General features: G+C 31.4%; 1 protein-coding gene across 1 annotated transcript; it reads left to right on the top strand.

Moving 5' to 3' along the window:
- The first annotated feature begins 11,395 nt into the window (after positions 1 to 11,395).
- On the top strand, positions 11,396 to 12,877 carry LOC18035007 (putative pectinesterase 11). Its single transcript, XM_006423229.2, has 5 exons — positions 11,396 to 11,649; positions 11,776 to 11,935; positions 12,036 to 12,224; positions 12,319 to 12,554; positions 12,670 to 12,877. Exons 1-5 carry the CDS (start codon positions 11,396 to 11,398, stop codon positions 12,875 to 12,877), a joined length of 1,047 nt encoding a protein of 348 aa, XP_006423292.2.
- Positions 12,878 to 22,024: the final 9,147 nt, after the last annotated feature.

Raw genomic sequence — 22,024 nt, 5'->3', positions numbered from 1 at the left:
GGATCTCATTTCTAATCTTCCTACACCCAAAACTGTCAGAGAAGTAAGATCTTTCCTTGGGCATGCTGGTTTTTATAGATGTTTCATTAAAGATTTTAGTAAAGTTTCTAGACCCTTATGCAATTTACTTGCTAAGGATGTACCTTTTGTCTTTAATGATTCATGTCTTGTGGCATTTGAAAAATTAAAGCAGTTGTCGACATCATCACCCATCATTCAGCCCCCAAACTGGAGCTTACCATTTGAACTCATGTGTGATGCATCTGATTATGCAGTAGGAGCAGTATTAAGACAAAGAGTTGATCAAATTCCCCATGTTATTTACTATGCTAGTATGACATTGAATGATGCACAGTTGAACTATTCAACTATTGAAAAAGAAATGCTAGCAGTAGTGTTTGTATTGGAAAAATTTCGATCTTATCTTATCAGTTGTAAAATAATTGTGTTCACAGATCATACTGCTCTCAAATATCTTCTCACAAAGAGAGATGCAAAAGCTAGACTAATTCGTTGAGTGTTACTTTTTGCAGGAATTTGACTTGAAATTTAAAGATAAGAAAGGCACAGAAAATGTTGTGGTAGACCATCTCTCTCGTCTCCATTTTGACACAATTACAGAACCATTAACATTGAATGAGTCATTCCTAGATGAACAATTGATGAGTGTGGAAGTATTACCGTGGTATGCTGATATCGTTAATTATCTTGTTACATGTCAACTTCCAGAGCATTGGACCAAGCAAGACAAAGCCAAATTTTTTACGGAAATAAAGAATTTCTTTTAGGATGACCCTTATTATTTCAAGTATTGTGCCTATCAAATTGTTAGACGATGTGTCCCAGAAAGTGAAATTCAAAATATCCTTTTATTCTGCCATGAACAAGCTTGTGGAGGCCATTTCAACGCTAAGAAAACAGCGACTAAAGTTTTACAATGTGGTTTCTATTGGCCAACTATATTTCGAGACGCTTACACTTTCTATTCTTCATGTGATAGGTGTTAACGAATGGGGAGCATTACACGAAGGAATATGATGCCACTAAATCCAATTTTAGTGGTTGAGATTTTTTATGTATGGGGTATCGACTTTATGGGACTCTTTCCCCCTTCTTTTGGCCATCAATACATATTGGTTGCTGTTGACTACGTATCGAAATGGGTAGAAGCAATTCCATGTAGAACTAATGATCACAAGGTGGTGATAGGATTTTTGAAAAGCAACATTGTTTCACGCTTTGGATTCCCTCAAGCGATAATCAATGATGGTGGTGCCCACTTTTGTAACAAAGCATTTAAAACTCTTTTGACAAAGTATTCCATCACTCACAAAGTGGCGACCCCATATCATCCATAAACCAATGGTCAAGTTGAGATCTCCAATCGAGAAATAAAGCACATATTAAAAACGACGATGAGGCCATACAGAAAAGATTGGTCATCAAGACTTGATGATGCATTATGGGCATATAAAACGGCTTTCAAGACCCCGATTGGGATGTCATCCTACAAGCTAGTGTATGGAAAAGCTTGTCACTTACCTGTGGAACTCGAGCATCGTGCATATTGGGCCATTAAGAAATTCAACTTTGACATGCAGCAAGCTAGCTCAGAAAAAATATTAGAACTGGCAGAACTTGAAGAAATTCACAATGATGCATACGAAAATGCCAAAATTTACAAGTAACGAATGAAAGTCTTTCAAGACAAGCAAATTATGAGAAAATCTTTCACTCCAGGTCAGAAAGTGCTTTTATTCAATTCTCGCTTGCACCTACTCCCAGGTAAGTCACGCTCTCGATGGTCTAGCCTTTTTATTGTTCATACTATTTTTCCACATGGAGCAATTGAAATTAAAGATCCAAAGAACGGTGTCACGTTTAAAGTTAATGGTCAAAGATTAAAGTCAAATCTAGAGTACCAACCACATGGAGAAGACACCGAAATAAATTTGAGTGACCCACCAGATTTGAATTAAGTTTTTCTTTCTTTCTTTTCGGTGATTTGATTTTTTTCTTTCTTTCTTTTTATTATTCTTTTGCTAATTGAAATTATTTTTGCATAAGTGTGTTTGTTTAACTATTAAGTTTTCTCTTATCATTGTTAATCATGAGTGCCATCGCTAAACAATTCCTCCTGGACATTCTTAAACCACTTCAAAGTGTAAAATCTCGTCTCAAAAGGCAGATTCAATTTCGTAAAACACATCATATTTGGGTTCTGCAACCACCAGAGTTAGTATCCTATGTTGAGGATTTAGAAAGCCAACTCAGAGACATTGAGAGAAGTGTCTACAACATCCAATTGGAGCTTGAGGTAAATTCAATAAGAGGACGATTATAATTTTCTTTATGTGTTTTAGTTTGTTTTTCTTTGTTTGTGTGCTTTAGTTTGTTACCCAGTGAAGTGGCGGATAATGGTACTCTGTGACGATCAAGTCGGTTACTTCAGTTTCCCATAATAACTGATATTCTGAGGCGAAGGTATGGACAGAAACGAGATTCTAGAAAAGCTTTTCAATCGATTCCCTTCACTTCCTCATAATACCATCCTTACAATCTATAAAGCTCGGTTCGAACGCATGCAATTGCTCATGAGGAATAACATACCTGCTGACATCCGTTGGTTAATCGAGGCTAAAGTACAATTGGCAGGTGAGTTACCTCCAAAATTTATTGCATACATGTCTGGTTGTGGTAAAGAAAATTATGAAAGAAAACGAAGAGCTCGAAGAATTTCTGTTGCTTGTCATAAGTGTGACAAAATGAGTTGTGATAAAAAATCATGTTCTTTAGGAATGGTGTATGATAACAGGGAAGATAAGATTCAATTCATTAGTGATGGCTTGAATAAAGAGTCATTGGATGATATTCTTTTGTCTCTTGAAACATATCCCAGTGGATATGTGCAAGGAGTGATTCTCCAGTTATGACCATTATTCTAGAAAGAGCATGCACGATATAGTCTCGGGAATCTGACTATAAACGACCATGTTTGCCAGTTTATAAGAAAACTGGATGGGAAGCCTATCCTCGACCTATAGATGGCGTTCAAGTCGTTTCTGGACGTAAAACCAGAGGAATATGTGAGCCACAGTTGCAACTACCTGTAAATATTTTTTTACTTCATTGTTGTTTTATTTTACTGTTGTTTTATCATTTGCATTATTGTCTTTAATAATTTTATTTTATCATTTTTTTTCTTTTTACTGTTTGCTTTTTGACTCTCGAGCCATGTGCTTTACACATTAATTGACACTGACATGCTACCTCGTACAGAGCTGTGACTCATTGTCACCAAGATTATTAAATATGATTTTTTGTCAAGCACTCACAAATTATTTTTAAGAAGTATCCCAATGGCAGCTACTCCCAATAGACAATTCAAGAACATTTGTGTGCTTTCTGGATTTAACTATGTCAAACATAAAGAGTTCGTTGAGGCAGCCATAGATCTTGGTCGAAGCATAACAGAGAGAAAATTACACTTGGTGTATGGAAGAGGTAACCGAGGGTTATCAAAATTGGTCTCAGAAGCTGCTTTTGTCAGAGAAAGCCAAGTGTTAGGCATCATCCCAAGAGCCCTAAAACTTTTGGACAGTTTGTCTGACTCACCAACTGAAGAAGAGTTAGTCGTCTCAGGTATGCAAGAAAGAATAGATGAAATGCTTAATCATGGTAATGCTTTTATTTTCCTTCTATGAGATCTTGCAACACTAGAGGCACTTATCACACTAGCATCTTGGGCCCATCTGCACATTCACCAGAAACCTATTGATTTGTTAAATGTCAATAACTTTTATGATGGCTTCATCGCATTTCTTAACCATGCAATAAAAAACTATTTCATTCCTTCCACAGCGAAAAAACTTTTTATTTGTGCACGCACTGCTAATAAGCTACTTGATCTGTTACAAGCTTATAAACTGGAGCTAGACCCCTGGACCTTTGTGTTGGAGCGTCCAAATAATGATGGTAACAGTAGCCGCTGTAAGAAGTACAAATTAGATTTAACTCTCCGCTTGTAAATATTTTCTTCTGTGTTGCACCACCCAGGTGATGTCTTCTAAACTCTACTTTTTTCCTTTCAAACATTAAGGACAATGTTTCGTTCTGGTTGGGGGGAGGGAATAGTTGACAATTGTGGAATGTTGGTTAAGTTTTTACTAATTTTTTTATTATAGAGACTAACCGTGGCTAACTTTTTGTGTTGAAGATGGCTGAATATAGAGTATAGTTACTCTAGAAACGCATCTTCTTCGTTTGAAAAAAATAAAATAAAATAAAATAATAAAAAATATTCCAGATATTTTCTTTTTCTTTATTAAGCTTTGACAATTATTTTTTTTCTAACTTTTTCTTTCTAATTTCTCCTTTATAAATATACACTTTCAAATTTTTGAGTTAAAGATGGTGGAATATAGAGTGTAGTGCCTCTAGAAACACATCTTCTTAGTTAAAAAAAAAAACCATTTTCTTTTTCTATCATTTTAATTGTAACTTTTCTAATTAGTTTTTCTGCATCATTTTCACATTTCTACATGCATATTTTCCTTTCATGTTTAGAATAGGTTGGGGGGTAGAATGTTGTTTGAAAAAAAAAAAAGTTGTGTGATTTGTTTTAACATTGGATGACATGATGAATTTCAAATTTTAGTATTTGTATTATTTTGGAGAGTAATCCCTTTGCCCATTTTTCATACAACTTAGCAGTTTATTATTTTATACACGATCTCTAGATTTCTTTTGAGTTAACCCTTAAAAAAATTATAAAATTAAAAAAAAAAGAAAAAAAAATGTGTGTTGTTATATTTGGAGGCCCATCTAACTAGTAGATATGAAAGATTATTTAGAGCCCTAAAAGACAATGGAAAAGCCATCTTTGATCCGTTTGAGCCTTTCTAGCCATTCATTTTGTGAAATATCCACAGTTAACCCGTTTGAGCCTTTAAAAAAAAACTTTTTCTTTGTCAAACTTATCATCTTGACCCACTCTGATTTGGAGTATTAACCGATATCTTACAAGTTCCATCACCTATTTATGTTTGAGAAAAATGTAAATAATTATTTTGTTCAGTGAAGTTGTGCCAAACAAAAGCAAAAAGAAAAAATTGTTGTTAAAAAAATAAATAAATAACAATAATAGGTGAAATCCACCTTGCAACTTTAAAAAAAAAAAGGAGAAAAAAATCTCTACATTTTTCTCAAACATACATTTTGTTTTCCTTATTTCCCCTCTTTTGTTAGCCATGTCCCTAGCCTACGTTACGTCCTAATAAAAGACCTTCTTGATTTTAGGGAACTATAGTCTGATATAGAAGCTAGTTATATGGGCTAAAAAGATGTAGTGGTGCATAATAAAAATAAATAAATAAATAAATTAGGTTGACTAGCATTTTTGTTTGAATTGAGATCGTATTATTTCTGAGCTGAGGGCATATTTCTTTCATCTTGGTGAGAGCGTGTGACATTACTTCTTTATTATTTTCTCTCAAATTCAGCATTCATTGAAGTGACTATTTTTATTGGGTTTAATTTCCTTGTGAGAGTGTCACTACTTCCAGTGAGATTTTGGGGTTTAACATGTCATTCTTGAAAACAGCTGTGACAAAGTCTACTGGGTTGATTCATGTGGATGGTTGATGTGGGTGTGATGTTTATTTAGACTGGAGATAATGCTTATATTTTTATTTGATTACTATCATTAGTCTGATTGAATAAACATGATTGTTAAAAAAAAAATCATTTTGGATTTGAATTTTGTTTTCGCTTTATTTACTAGGGACTAGCAATAAGTTGGTTGGGGGGTGTATTGAGTGTTAGAAAATGTATATTTATAAAGGAGAAAATCGTCATTTTACACTTCAAATTTTACTAACACCTTTACTTTTATGTATTTAAGCTTCTTGTGATTTAATTACGTGTGTTTTATTTTAATTAAGTATTTTATATATTTTAGGGGCATCATGGTCATTTCACAATGAACGAGAGATCAGACGGTAAAACGAATATCACTTTTGAACTTAGGACAGTCGAAAACCTTAGGAGGAGCATAAAAGGAAAAATGTCATTGTTCACATGTACGGTACTATTCACATGTATGGTATTGTTCATGTTATTGTTCATGACACTGTTCACATATACGAAACGATGACGTGGCATTGACCGATGATGTGTCATTGACTGATGAGGTGTCACGATTCTATTGGACTAAAATTCTTATGTACTGTTGATCAATGACGTGGCAGCATATCAGTGGACCAAAAATTGCGCGTATAGTATATGCATATACATAGGATTATTTTCAACTAAACCGTGCCATTGTTCAAACCGAGTGATCAAACCTCGTACTGTTGACTGATGACGTGGCGCAATCCTGAGCGTCCACACTGTTTTTAAACCGATGGCCATGATTTACTCAATATATCTATAAAAATGGGACCTCTCCCCCCTAATTTGGCACCTCTGAATTCATTTTTGGGCTCCATTTTCTGTAATTTCTTCTCCATATTGTATTTTCTATGTATTTTAATAAATTCTCATTTTACCCCTAGTTTAATTATGAGTAGCTAATTTTCTTTCAAGCTTGGGTTGTAGGTGAAGTCTCAACATGTGTCATGGGCTTTATTTGGTAAATTTATTTTCTCTTCCCCTCTAGTTTTTGTGGATGTTTTGACTTCTTATCGACAAATAATAATAATCTTGTCTAGATACCGCCCTGGTTTCACCGGCTCTCTAGTACAAGGTTATTATTATTTGGCACGATAAACTCTTAGCACCATATTAATTAGAGTGTGGTTCATGAGGTGTGGATTCCCCCCTTATGATTTAATTGGCACTAATAAGGAATATTTAGCCCATGGTGCATGTTGATAAAGATCTAGATATTCAAGTGCGTCATTTCAATAGATTTCACTTCAATTTATTCTCGCTATTTTAATTTAAGTTTTAGAATATTCCAAATCATCTTTACCATAAATCCAACCACCCATTTAGAAAAATTAATTCTACACACAATTAAAATCCACATCTTCGTGAGATCGACACTCGTCACCATTGATCTATTCTACAATAGATTCATGCACTTGCGAGTTCAATAAAATTTTCATAACAATAACCTCATATGCCACAAAATAGTTTTGTCTAAATTCTGGTTTGACACAGTAACATCACCTGTAACAACTGAACCTTGAAGTATATACAGACCATTGCTCTTATTTCCTTTCATCACCACAATTGACCACTTCATAACCTTTAAGGTTCCTGATTCAAGCTTAACTATACACCATATTTTATCCAGTACCCAAATTGGAAATTTTAAAAGAAATGAATTCAATGCAAGTATCATCATCAGCACAGATGGTTATGTTTTAATTTGTTTTATTTTTTGAAAGAGAATTTGTTTTACATTAGTATTAAAGTAAAAAACAAATTAACCTTGTATCTTTCATGGCCTTATTGGATTACCTTGAAAGATTTTCTTGCTCTTTTTTTAGAAGCCCAATAAATTCCTTTTACTTCAAATTCATATAAATTTTAAGTAGAGGTTAGAAGGGAAACAAGTAAATCTTTTGATTCTTCTGAAATTCACACAACAAATATAAAAATTTCTAAAGCTTCTCTCAACGTTGCATCCTTCATCATGCTCACTTTCATTTTATATATTTCTTGAATTTTACGATTATTTTTTTAACCAAACATCGATCCATCTATTTTCACAGGCTATAGCTTTTGTTCCACATCAACTAGAACACCTCATTATCGAACGAACCCTTAGTCTCATTTGATTTTTTGCATGAAATTAGCTTATGGTAGTTTTGTTTTACTTTTATTTATGGGAAATTATCATTGCACCACCTTTATTTTGCCTTATGTTCATCCAACCACTACAAAATTTTAACATGTACTTTGTGTTGTGCAAATTTTATTGAATTCGCAAGTGTACGAATCTATTGTAGAATAGATTAACGGTGACGAGTGTCGATCCCATGAGGAGGTGAATTTTAATTACATGTAGAGTTAATTTTTGAATTGGGTGGTTGATTGGATTTGTGGTGGAAGTGATTTAAATTATCCTAGAATTTAAATGGGAATGGCGGAATTAAATTAAGGTGAAAACTATTATAATTGAAGCGTTTGGGTATCTGGATCCGCATCAACATGCACCATGGGCTAAATATTCCTTATTAGTGCGAATTAAATCATGAGGGGGGAATCTACACCTCATGAACCACACTCTAATTAATATGGTGCTAAGGACTTATTGTGCCAAATAATAATAACCTTGTACTAGGGAGCCGGTGAAACCAGGGCGGTATCTAGACAATGTTATTATTATTTATCGACAAAAAGTCAAAACATCCACAATAATTAGAGGGGAAGAGAAAATAAATTTACCAAATAAAGCCCATGACACATGTTGAGACTTCACCTTTAATCCAAGCTTGAAAGAAAATTAGCTACTCATAATTGAACTAGGGGCAAAATGGAAATTTATTAAAATACATAGAAAATATAATATGGGGAAGGAATTACAGAAAATAGAGCCCAAAAATAGATTCAGAGATGCCAAATTAGGGGGGAGAGGCCCTTTTTTTATAGATACATTAAGTAAATCATGGCCATCGAATTAAAAACAGTTTGGACGCTCAGGATTGCGTCACGTCATCAGTCAACAGTACGCGGTTTGAACAGTCAACTGGTTTGAACAGTGACGCGGTTTGATTGAAAATAATCCTGTGTATATGCATGAACCGTACGCGTAATTTTTAGTCCACTGATATGCTGCCACGTCATCAATCAACAGTACATAAGAATTTTAGTCCAATAGAATCGTGACACCTCATCAGGCAATGCCACATCATCGGTCAATGACACGTCATCGTTTCGTATATGTGAACAGTGTCATGAACAATAACATGGACAATACCGTACATGTGAATAGTGATATTTTTCCTTTTATGCTCCTCCTAAAGTTTTCGACTGTCCTGAGTTCAAAAGTGATGTTCGTTTTGCCGTCTGATCTCTCGTTCATTGTGAAATGACCATAATGCCCCTAAAATATATAAAATACTTAATTAAAATAAAGCACACATAATTAAATCACAAGAAACTTAAATATATAAAAGTAAGGGTGTTAGTAAAACTTGAAGTGTAAAATGACAATTTTCTCCTTTATAAATATACATTTTCTAACACTCAACACTTTGTGCCACCTTTCTTTTCACATTTGTATCAACTAGCCACTTTTGCATTAACCATATTAAATAATTTTAATAAAATAACAATTTTCCCCCAAATAAATTAAAAGACCATTTTATTTTATAAAAACTTTAAAAAATAAAAAATATAATGATAAAAATATCCCTAAATTTAATAAAAATAATCCCAAAATTAGAATTTTTATTTTTAATAAAAATTATTGTAATATAAAATTATAATTATAAAAATAATTGTAAAATTTTGGGATTTAATAAAAATCCCCTAAATTATTAAAATTTTAGGACTTATTCTTTTAAGAAATAAATTCAGTTATTTTAATAAAATTTTACAAAATTATAATTTTTTAATAAATAAATTCATTTATTTTTATTAAAATTTTGTAAAATTATCATTTTTAATAAAAATAATTATTAAAATTTTGTAAAATCTAAATTTAGTAAAAATTAGTTGAGCACCTCTATTTGGGATTTATTTTTTATTAAATTTAGGGATATTTTTATGATTATAATTTTTAATTTTAAAAGTTTTTTAAGATAAAATGGTCTTTTAATTTATTTAGGGGTAAAATTGTCATTTTATTAAAATTATTTAATAGTGTTAATGCAAAAGTGGCTAATTGATATAAATGTGAAAAATAAGGTGGTGCAAAATATATGTTAAAATTTTATAGTGGTTGGATAAGCATAAATAAAAGTAGTGAAATGATAATTTTCCTTTATTTATTTATTTATTTATTTGGAGGTGTTTTACTTTCAAGTATGCCAGCAGGAGCAGAGGCGCAGGTAACTAAGCCATGTTCGAGTGACTAAGTGTGCCAGATGGCTTATACATGGCCCAACGGAAATCCTACTTGCAGTTAGAAATAAAAGATGAAAATCAACAAAATTGATGGCTTGTAGCCGATTTCTTGCAGTTGAAATAAAAGATGGTCATCTTAACATAAACATTCAAGTACAATAGAGAATTAAGGACATTGTAAGCAGAAGAATCACTAGCTGATTTTGCTTGAAATACAAGATTACAGAAAGTGCGTGAAATCTTAGTTTACGTGCTACATGATTACTTATTCAAGTTCAGTCATCACCCATCAGCTGTGAGATTAGTTGCAAAAAAAAAAAAACTCAGAAAATTTTCTATCAGGCCATGTCGTGTTTGTTAATTAATCTTGACATAATTAACTTAATTATTTAATCGTGACATAATTAACTTAACTATTCTCCATACTCAACTGCAGCTTTCCCATTAAATTAAGTTGGTTGCTTACTGAACATGATCAAACCCGCCTACCATTTACAGCATTTCTACTTTTGCTTGCATGTATTGTTCATGAACAAGGATTTGTTTGGTCATTTCTTATGAATGAAAGCCATATACTAGGTACATTGATTAGGATAAAGAGTAAGAAACGACTATACATTCTTAATTTGGAATAGAAACTAAGCAAACCAAATCAGACTCCTTGCTGCTTCTGTTTTATGGGGGCCGATGATGAACCAAAAGTAAGAAGCCAAATAAATATCAAAAGAAAATTTTCAGTTTTAAGGCATAGTAGGGATCGCAAAAGATATCAGCAAAGATTCCGTGTCACATGAAAAAAAGCTTCAAGCCCGAGTCCTAATAAAGTTAACTTCATTGTGGCAATTAAAATGATACTAATTAAGGAAAAAAATTAAAATTTTAAAGTGCAACAAAAATAAAAAGGTAATGTGTAATTTCATGGGCAAATGATAGCCAAATACGTGATAGTAATAGTTTGGTTTCTATAATATTGCCGGCTCATAACCGCTGGATATAAGGTTTTATTATTAATATTTTCCAAGTCAACAGCTGTCAACTCCCTAAAACTAATAACAGTAAATGGACTATAACTAGAAAAGGTATTCAAACTTTAAGCAAAGAACTATCATTCTCCTAAATTAAAAGGGTATCTAAATTATGTCATTATCGATTTGTTTATGTTAACGTTAGATTGACAGCTGCGGTTGAGAACGAAAAATAGTCTCAAGTGATGTTAACATTACAAGTCATATGACATTAACAATCTCTAAATAGGCCTATCTTTATTTGTTAGTTTCTAATTAAATAGAGTAAGTAAAGGTTTAAATCTAATTTCACCTGGGGGCAGGGGAAGCCACATATTGAAAGGTGTAGAAAAAGTTTATCATTAACATATATGGGTTCTGTTACAATGAAGAATTATAGTCAAAATGTCAGCATTCTGGTTGTTGCAACAACAATTGTTTTTGCTTCAATCACGGCTACCTGCGGCTCTACTGCTACAATTCCCAAAGATTTCTCCGCTGCTGTTCTCATTAGAGTTGAAAAATACGGCAGAGGAGATTTTAGGACCATACAAGGAGCCATTGATTCTGTACCAGATAACAACTCAGAATTGGTTTTCATTTCGGTTGCCCCAGGAATTTACAGGTCAACAATTAAATGTTACATCTCTTCTTTTATATATTTTCAATTGAATTTTTTTCGTTTCAATAACTAGAACTCATCACACAATTTCTTCTATATGTTTACATGTGCTTGGTCATATATATTCAGAGAAAAGATTATTGTGCCTGCTAATAAGCCTTTCATAACAATCAGTGGCACAAAGGCATCTCACACCAAAATAACATGGAGTGATGGTGGCTCCATCCTTGATTCTGCAACTTTCACTGTGTTGGCTTCTCATTTTGTTGCGCGATCTCTAACGATTCAGGTACGTATTTGCTTTGCAGTATTCGTATATGATGAAGTCCTTGATTGCTAGATATCATTTACGTATATAACTTATACCTTGATAAATTAATATGTTACAGAACACATATGGATCATACGGCAAAGCAGTTGCGCTAAGAGTCTCTGCAGATAGAGCAGCATTTTACGGCTGCAGGATTCTGTCTTACCAACATACACTGCTAGATGACACTGGAAATCATTATTATAGCAAATGCTACATCGAAGGAGCAACGGATTTCATCAGCGGAAATGCTAACTCCCTCTTTGAAGTGAATACTCATTCTCATTACGCTACCTTAATTTCCAACATGAACACTTAATTAATTAAGTTTCACAACATTGACTCATGACCTTAATTTGCAGAGATGCCTTATACATTCTCTTTCCACGTGGGGCGGAGCTATAACTGCTCAGAAAAGAGTGTCATCAGAGGAAAACACTGGATTCACTTTCTTGGATTGCAAGATTTCCGGCGTTGGTAAGGCAGTGCTTGGAAGGCCCTGGGGTCCTTATTCTAGGGTTGTGTATGCCCTGACTTACATGTCCGATGTGATACTGCCCCAAGGATGGAATGATCTGAACGACCATGCCATGCAGAAGTATATCATTTATTCAATTAATCTGCTTTAATAGTATGTGTACCAAATTGAAATTAACCACATACAGGCCAGGTGTTTAACTTGTTTCATTGTTTTTGATGTGTTGATTTTGCAGAAAGTTGTACTACGGTGAATACAGGTGTTCGGGTCCGGGAGCTGATAGATCAAAAAGGATTGCTTGGTCAAACAGCTTATCAGATGTTGAAGCATATATGTTCTTGTCCAAGGACTTGACTGGTGGGGGAGCTTGGCTTAGAAATGCAGCTCTCAAATTCAAGGATGATTTCACAATTAATGATGCAAACACTAAAGGGAATAGATAGCATTTTTTGTTCGTTTCTGATTTGTTTAATTTCACTTAATTTTTGTATTACATTTTAAAAATAGGTATAAATAATTATTCATTCATTCTTTAAAATTTTGATAACTAATAAAGAGAGTAATATTATCCAAGACTTGTAACCATGTGATAATTGCGTAGATCATCAAACAAATCACAATGTTATAAAACACAAATGAAATACCTGCTTGTAGTCAGGGGCGGACCCAGGACTTATAATTATCCAGGGCTAAAAGCAAACATAAAAATTTATAAGTAAAAAGAAATACATTAATTAAGGGGGAACACTAAGAACTCTATCCCCATAAAGATGTACTATAAACAAAAATAATTATAAAAAAAGAGTAGAAAACAAAAAATAATTTAAATATCAAAACTCTATTTTTCAATTATGGAATCTGACATTGCAACCTATAATAACATGTAATTATATAAGGATTAAGAAATCAATTAAGAATCCCAAACTAAAATAGATTAATATATGTAATTACAATCAATTAAAAATTACAAGTAAAACTTTTATGTTTGAAATCAAGTACTAAATTACCATGCTTAATAAATTAAACAATTAAAATTTATTCATCCATTCAAATTATAAAAGTATTATTAGTTAAAATTTTTAATAATAAACTAAACTCAATTCAGTAAAAAAGTACCTGGATGCAGTTGTGAGAGAGTCAGGTGCTATTTCTCTTTTTAAAGAACTAGATGTTGATAATACTTCTATCAAAAGCTCCTTAAAATATTCTAATTTTATTTTCTAACTTGTCCTCCTAATTAATGGAACTAAAAAATAAAGTCTGAAAATTCATATAAAAAATTTATGAAAATGTTGATAATTGTTACTATATGTTGTTTTTATAAGTATTTTTAATACCATTGATGATGTTATATTACATTGACATACTTTTTTTTCAATTAGAAGTTTTTTAAAATAAATTAAAGCAGTAATAAAATTTTAGCTCCCTAATATTTACAATCTATTCAATAAATATATAATTTAATCATTTTATAAAATAAGTCACTAATTTCAATTGAAAATAATATAATTGAATTAGGGACATATTTGAATATAAAATAAAAACTCTATTGTTCTACTAAATTGATGAAATCATAAGGGCAGTTGAATTAGGGACATATATGAAAAAAAAAAATCTCTCATTTTACTAAATTAATAAAAACATAAGGGATATAAAAGATTTTTTTTGGAGCCCGGTCTAGCCCACGCATAGATCCGCCACTGCTGGCAATCTTATTATTATAGTCCTTGCAAGTACCCGTATTTTTTAAAATGTCAATTCGGAGTTTTACAACATTGTAAAAGGCTTTCACAATTTTATAAAATCCTAAATCTATATTTAAAAAAATGAGGACATTCTCATCTAAGAGTCATGGGCGTGCGGTAATAGTTCCATATTCATTTGAATCAACCTATATGCTCCAATTTTTAATAAGATTCCAGCTAGAAGCGTACAATAAATGTTGCCACAAATATTATGAATATTGTTCTTCATTGTAGCAGAACTCATGTTGAATTGATGATCAACTTTTTTCGTGTTGATGGAGTTGTAAGGGAATAGACTCTTGAATTAACAAAATTAGTCACAGAAATTGCTGATGCATTAAGGTTAATTTGTACACCTTTTTATATTAGACCTGCCCAAGTTATATGACTTGTAATGTCCACATATCTTAATGATAGTTTTCCATTCTCAGGCCCCAAATTTCAATCTAAAGTTAACATAAACAAATAGATATTGGTTCAATACAGATACCTTTTAATTCAGAAGAATGATCTTTCCCGTAAGTCTAAATACCGTTTTTAGTAATAGTCCATGCTGTTAGTTGTCTCAAGCACTTGTCGGCTCTTTACATTATATCCGACGGTCGTGAGATAGCAATAGGAACTACAATTAGTATTTCTAAATTTTATACTTATAATGGCCAAAATATCATTATAACAATTAAAGGGGTAGTTGGCTATCATTGCCCATGAAAATTATAAATTGATTTTTTTTTGTATTTAACATTTAAAATTTATTTCTTTGCATAATTTTTATTATGACAATTATGTGGCATATGTGTAGCTATCCCTCTTCAGGGGGGTGGCTTTAAGTATAGGCGAACAAGGTGATTGCCTAAGGCCCTATATTTTTTTAAGGCCTCATTTTTTTTTAGTATTTCGTAATAGTTATTTAATTAATAAAGATCTTTTTTTTTTTAATTATGTATTGTAGAAAAGCCTATTAGACATCTTTATAATTAACGGTTATACCACAACTAACAATTATTTTTTCTGTAGAAAATCAATATTTGGTAACTTTAATGTTCAAGAGATATAATTAATAAAAAATTTTAGCCATTAATTCATTCATTATTAGTTTTTCCAAAAAAAAAATTAAATTTTTTCCCTTTTAAGTTTCCTAAAAAAATTAATTTCTTTGATTTTTAATATTCCTTTTAATTTCCATTAAAACCTTATAATATAAAAAATAATAAATAAATAGATTTCTTGGTCTTTTTTTTTTACGAAGAGAATTATTACATTCATTGATTCATTTAAAAAAGAAAAAAATTAGTTTCTTAAAATACAAAGTGCATATCTATTATTTGATAATCAATTCATCATCTCAACTTTCTACTATTCTAAATATTCTCTTTGAAAATAATATTGTTTGTATTTATTTGTTTGTTTATCTTTGTAATAATTTTAATGGAAATAAAAAAGATATCTTCTTGGTTATTTTTTTAGGTTTGGTTTTTGAAAATTTTTAAGATATTTTTTATTACTATTAAAATTCAAGAGTTAAAAGTCGTATGAATTTTTTAGTCTTATATTTCATTAAATATTAAAATTGCAAAATAAAAAAAGGCCCCACAAAAAATTTTGCCTAAGGCCCCATATACTCTAAAGCCGGCCCTGTCCCTCTTATATATGATAATGAAACGATATGATAAATAAACATACACATGATATCTTTTAACATTATTCGGGTTTAACTCGGATGAAAATAATTAGCTTCACTACTAAATCGAAATATTCATTTAGGTTTTACTTCTTTGGTAATTAATTTTGGGGTGAGCATAATTTTAAATGGAATGTTTGTAAAATTAATTACGTGATAAAATGCAAATTCAACCTCTAGTGGGCCAAAGAAAATCATCGCCGGGCCTAGAAAGTTCATGACCCATTGGGTCCAAAGGAACTATATATATGAATGGCAAAAAGAGCCGGCCTCAATTTTGGCCTAATTGACCTGACCAGAATCTTTCAGGATTTGACCTAAATTTAAGGGTCGAGCTTGAGCCTAAAAATTAGGGCTTGATTAAGTTCGAGTCGAGATTCAGGCCCTACCTGACCTATCCGACCTGATCTGAATTCAAAAATAAAAAATATAAAACATAATTTTAGATTATGTTTATTTTATTATTTATATAATTATATGGTTGAGACTTTGAGTAATTTTTATGTTTATGCTAAATTTTAATATACATGGGAGGTTATGTCCCTTTTTTATTTTATTTGTATAATTTTATATAAAAAATTTCATAAAATTTTTGAAATTTTTAAAATTTTTAAAATTTTTTATTTAAGTAATTAAAATAAAAAGCCTACAAAAATAAAAAAAAGCCTGATTAAGTTCGGGGAAAGATTGAAGCCCTACCTGGCCTGGCCGACCTGAACCGAATTCAAAAATAAAAAAAATGATTTTACTTGTATAATTTTATAAAACATAATTTTGGATTATATTTATTTTATTATTTATATAATTAAATGGTTGAGATTTTGAGTAATTTTTATTTTTATGCTAAATTTTAATATATATGGGAGGTTGTGTCCCTTTTTTAAATTTTAATTACTTAAATATAAAAAAAATCTTTAAAAAATTTATGAAATTTTGCATGGACAAAAGCCCGACCCGACCTGAAATTCAATGATCAGAATCTTTTTCAAGTTGAGCTTTTTATTTTTTTGATCGAGTCGGGCTCAGGCTTGACCAATTGCCATCCCTAATCATATACATGTGCGTCCAAGCCACTGTTAGAGACTATTTATTTGTGAGTTTGATTGTAAAATGTACAAATGAGTTTCAGTAAGAATTGTGATAGTTGATCCTTTAATTTATCTTTAAAATCCCTGACTTTTTTATTTATTTTATTTATTTTTTAAATCACCTTCCTTCAATATATGAGACAATCATCCACTCCATGGGAGGTTTGTTGAGTGTTAGAAAATATATATTTATAAAGAAAAAAATCATCATTTTATATTTTAAATCTTACTAACACCCTTACTTTTATGTATTTAAGTTTCTTGTGATTTAATTATGTGTGTTTCATTTTAATTAAGTATTTTATGTATTTTAGGGGCATCATGGTAATTTCACAATGAACGAGAGATCAGACGGCAAAACGGACATCACTTTTGAACTCAAGACAGTCGAAAACCTTAGGAGGAGCATAAAAGGAAAAATGTCACTGTTCACATGTACGGTATTGTCCATGTTACTGTTCACGACACTGTTCACGCATACGGAACGATGACATGACATTGACTGATGATGTGGCATTGACTGATGAGGTGTCACGATTCTATTGGACTAAAATTCTTATGTATTGTTGATTGATGGCGTGGCAACATGATAGTGGACCAAAAATCGCGCGTACAGTACATGCATATACACGGGATTATATACAACTAAACCGCGTCACTATTCAAGTCGCCTGACTGTTCAAACCGCGTGGTCAAACCGTGTGACTGTTCAAACTGCGTGGTCAAACTGCGTACTGTTGACTGATGATGTGGTGCAATCCTGAGCGTCCAAAATGTTTTTAATATGATGGCCATGATTTACTCACTGTATCTATAAAAAGGGGGCCTCCCCCCTAATTTGGCATCCCTGAATTCATTTTTTAGTTCCATTTTCTGTAATTCCTTTTCCATCTTATATTTTCTACGTATTTTAATAAATTTTTATTTTACCCCTAGTTCAAATATGAGTAGCTAATTTTCTTTCAAGCTTGGGTTGAAGATGAAGTCTTAACATGTGCCATGGGTTTTATTTGGTAAATTTAATTTCTCTTCCCCTCTAATTATTGTGGATGTTTTGACTTTTTGTCGACAAAAAGTAATAATCTTGTCTAGATACCACCCTGGTTTCACCGGCTCCCTAGTACAAGGTTATTATTATTTGGCACGATAAACTCTTAGCATCATATTAATTAGAATGTGGTTCATGAGGAGTGGAATCCCTCCTCATGATTTAATTGGCATTAATAAGAAATATTTAGCCCATGGTGCATGTTGATGCAGATCCAGATACCCAAGTACGTCATTTCAATAGATTTCTCTTCGATTTATTCTCACCATTTTAATTCAAAGTTTAGGATAATCTAAGTCACTTTCACCACAAATCCAACCACCCTCATAGAAAATTAATTCTACATATAATTAAAATACACCTCCTCGTAGGATCGACACTCGTTACCATTAATCTATTCTACAATAGATTCGTGCACTTGCGAGTTCAATAAAATTTGCACAACAAGATTCTACCTGCATCCCTGTCCTTAGTAGAAAAATCAAATCTTCGAACCGAATACCTCCCTTTTGATTGATTGAGATCCTAAAATTATTATTATTATTATTATAAAGTTGCAAGGAAATCAGTATTAATGGATGATTTTTCCATATTGATAAGGGAGTCAGTATAAAAAATTACTTGCTTTCAATTAACGAGTGATTTGTATTCACTAACAATCTACAATTTTACATTAAGGATCTCCCTTCTTCTTATTTGAAATAAAAAGGCCTCAAGTCCATAATTGTTTTTATCTAAGTAATTTAAATTTGTAAAAAAATGGACATAACATCCGATATACATGAACTCCAGGTCGGGTTGGTCAAGTCGAGGCAAATAGGACCTGAACCTTGACCCAAATTTAATTAGACCCTGATATTTAAGCTTGAGCTCAACCTGAAACCCCTTAAATTTAGGTCAAACCCTGAAAACTTTGGGTCGTGTCAATTGGGTAAAATTCAGGTCAGGTCTTTTTGCCATTTCCAATTAATATTTTCAGTAGTAAATAAAATTCTAGTGTTACATTACACAATACATAATCAAGCTTCAACTTTACTTTGAATCTTCTAAGACACATGAGCACACCACAATAACTAGTACATCATTAATTAAATGCACAAAACAAACAAAGATAAAAAAATGAGACATTCGGTAACAATGTTTCTTCACTTGTTCCATTGGACTCGACATAAATATCCATGGTTTGGTAAACATTAGATACAATTTCTTTTGTGGAAGTTTCACGATTGTAAAGGATGACTACAAAGAAGTTGAAATTTGATAAAGTTATTCAATATCTCAGTGGCACTAGTTACTAGTAATTGAAAAGGATAGAGAAATTAACAAAATAATAAAAAGGATAATTCTAATAGTAAATAAATTAATTAAGAAATGGGGTCCGGTGAAAGAATAAATGGGATCAAATATCATCACTCCTCAATTAATTAGATTTCGAGTCCATATAGTCTTGAACTAAACTTACTAAAGAGATCTTCCCCCATAAATGAAATCAGGTGGTGAAACAACTTTGAAAGCTCAAAAAGGTAATATATGTATGCAATAATCACTTATTCACTTTTTTTTTTTAATGCTGAAAAGTCTACTGATATATATAATAAAAAATCTACTAGAATTAAATCACTTATATTGAGTTTACTTATCGGATAAGGGAATCAGAATGATTGACGATGTTTACCTCGCAAAATAGAGTCAGGAATCAAAATAAGAACCATAGGACCCACCACAAATTGGGAATGAAGAATGGGAGACTCATTCCCAAGGGGAGTTTGGGAATGAGTCTCCCATTCTCAGGATTGACTATTTTGCCCTCCCTAAAACTCAAAATATCCATTTTTTCCTCATTTATAATTAATTAATATATTAATAATTATTATTAATAATTATAATTTTTGAATAAATAATCAAAATAATTAATTTATTATTATTATTAATATAATAAAAAATAATAATAGTTATTATTAACTAAGGCATTTTAGTAATTTAAAACAATTAAGGGCATTTTAATAATTTAAAACAATTAAACTCATTCTGATTTCGATTTCAAGATAAAATAAACACATCAGTGAGATTTCAACCCATTTCCATTCCGATTCTTGTAGCTTGAGTAAACAATTTATTCCGATTGCCATTCCCCATTCTCATTCGAGCTCATTCTCATTCTAACTCATTTCGATTCCAACCCATTCTGATTACTAACAAGTAAATGCAGTATTAGATTATAGCTTGAGTGGCCGCATAATAAATTAAACTCTAGATTCTACTTAAGGCCCAAGTTTTGTTACAAAATCTACTTTAGCTCAGAATCTTCTGTTTTCAGAAATTATGATATTTCATTTAAAACAGATTTGTATTTTCACATGCAAAAAAAGAATAATTTTATAAAATTTCGTTTTTTGTCTTGAACTTCTTTTTTAATAACTCTTTTTTAACTTAAAGGGGTATAATTTTAGCTAAGGCTAAATCTGAAAATATAAAAAAACGAGTTTCAACAGGAGTTCAAAGGGGTGGCAATAGCTCCACTTGGATATAATGTCTAGTGTAAGTTTGGATATCACTTAAGAGTTAAGACTTGGACTCAGATGGAAATATATTTAGAAGATTGACCCTTATAATTTTTTTGATTAAAATTTAAAATAAAAGAATTTATAACGAGTGAAATATGTTAAAGTATATATGGTGAGATGAATCTGTATTACTACTACTGCTTTGCTTTGGAAAAAGTATATGTTTTACTTTTGTACTTAAGAAAAACAAATTAAACATATTTCTTCTCTGGCCTATTGGAAAATTTAAAAGAAATGAATTTAATGCAAGTATCATCATCATCACACATGTATCTGTTTGAATCTGTTTTATTTTTGGAAAGAGAATCTGTTTTACATTAGAATTTAAGTGAAAAACAAATTAACGCCTTGTATCTTTCATGCCCTTATTGGATTACGTTGAAAGATTTTCTTGCCTTTTTCTTAGCTAAAATCTCAAAATTTGATGAGGCATTTTTAGTAGCCCAATAAATTCCTTTTACTTCAAATTAGTATAAATTTTAAGCAGAGGTTAGAAGGGAAACAAGTAAATCTTTTGATTCTTCTGAAATTCACACAACAAAAAAAGAAATTTCTAAAGCTTCTCTCAACGTTGCATCCTTCATCGTGCTCACATTCATTTTATATGTTTCTTTAATTTTACGATTATATTTTTAACCAAACATCAATCCATCAACTTTCACTCTATAGCCGATAGTATTTTCCAATAGGCTGTAGCTTTTGTTCCACAGCAACTAGAACACCTTATTATCGAACGGACTCTTACTATCATTTGATTTTTTGCACGAAATTAACGAATGGTAGTTTTGTTTTGTTTTTATTTATTTACAGTTATTTTTCTTTCAAGTATGCCAGCAGGAGCAAAAGCGCAAGTAACTAAGCCATGTTCAAGTGACTAAGAGTGCCAGATAGCTTATACATGCCCCGACGAAAATCCTATTTGCATCCACAATCTGTGTGCATGCTCTCTGTAGACTGCTGCAGTAGTTGTAGCGCCTAAAAACTGAGATGATAATTGATTAGTTACTTCGAAATAAATTTAGAGTAAATTGCTTAGTTTATTTCTAACTAATAATTTTCCAAGATTTGGAGTTATTATTGATTAATTTATGATGACCAGATCTTCAAGTCAATAATTTCTTTTAATGAATTAAGGATTCGGTAGTTATGAATTAATATCATTTGGAATCGAAATATTAGAAAATAAATTTGTTAAGTCCATTTTTTATAGACTTGGCATCTTATGGCAAGTCTAGTTAAATTAAAATTTTATTTATTACATATCTTGTAATAGGGATTAATTTATTAATTCTCTAATTTAGTAATATTCCAATTCACATAAGATTTATTTAGAGTAAGAAGAAATTGGTTCAAAAAGTAAGTTTACTAGATGTTCTAGATATTTCTTGGCTGACAAGCAAAGTAAGAATATCAAATTTATTGCGATTCAGATTCATAGAAATTATAAGAGAAAAGAAACTCTTA

This window comes from Citrus clementina, unplaced genomic scaffold, assembly GCF_000493195.1.
Source record: "Citrus clementina cultivar Clemenules unplaced genomic scaffold, Citrus_clementina_v1.0 scaffold_8, whole genome shotgun sequence".
NCBI classification, from domain to species: Eukaryota; Viridiplantae; Streptophyta; class Magnoliopsida; order Sapindales; family Rutaceae; genus Citrus; species Citrus x clementina.
This window is presented reverse-complemented; position numbering and strand designations above follow the sequence as displayed.

Bases quoted from the DNA above. Each gene is read 5' to 3' on its own strand.
- LOC18035007 (XM_006423229.2), top strand. From the start codon at position 11,396: ATGGGTTCTGTTACAATGAAGAATTATAGTCAAAATGTCAGCATTCTG. The intron at 11,650-11,775 runs GTCAACAATTAA...ATATATATTCAG, and splicing joins GTTGCCCCAGGAATTTACAG to AGAAAAGATTATTGTGCCTG. The intron at 12,555-12,669 runs GTATATCATTTA...TTGATTTTGCAG, and splicing joins AACGACCATGCCATGCAGAA to AAAGTTGTACTACGGTGAAT.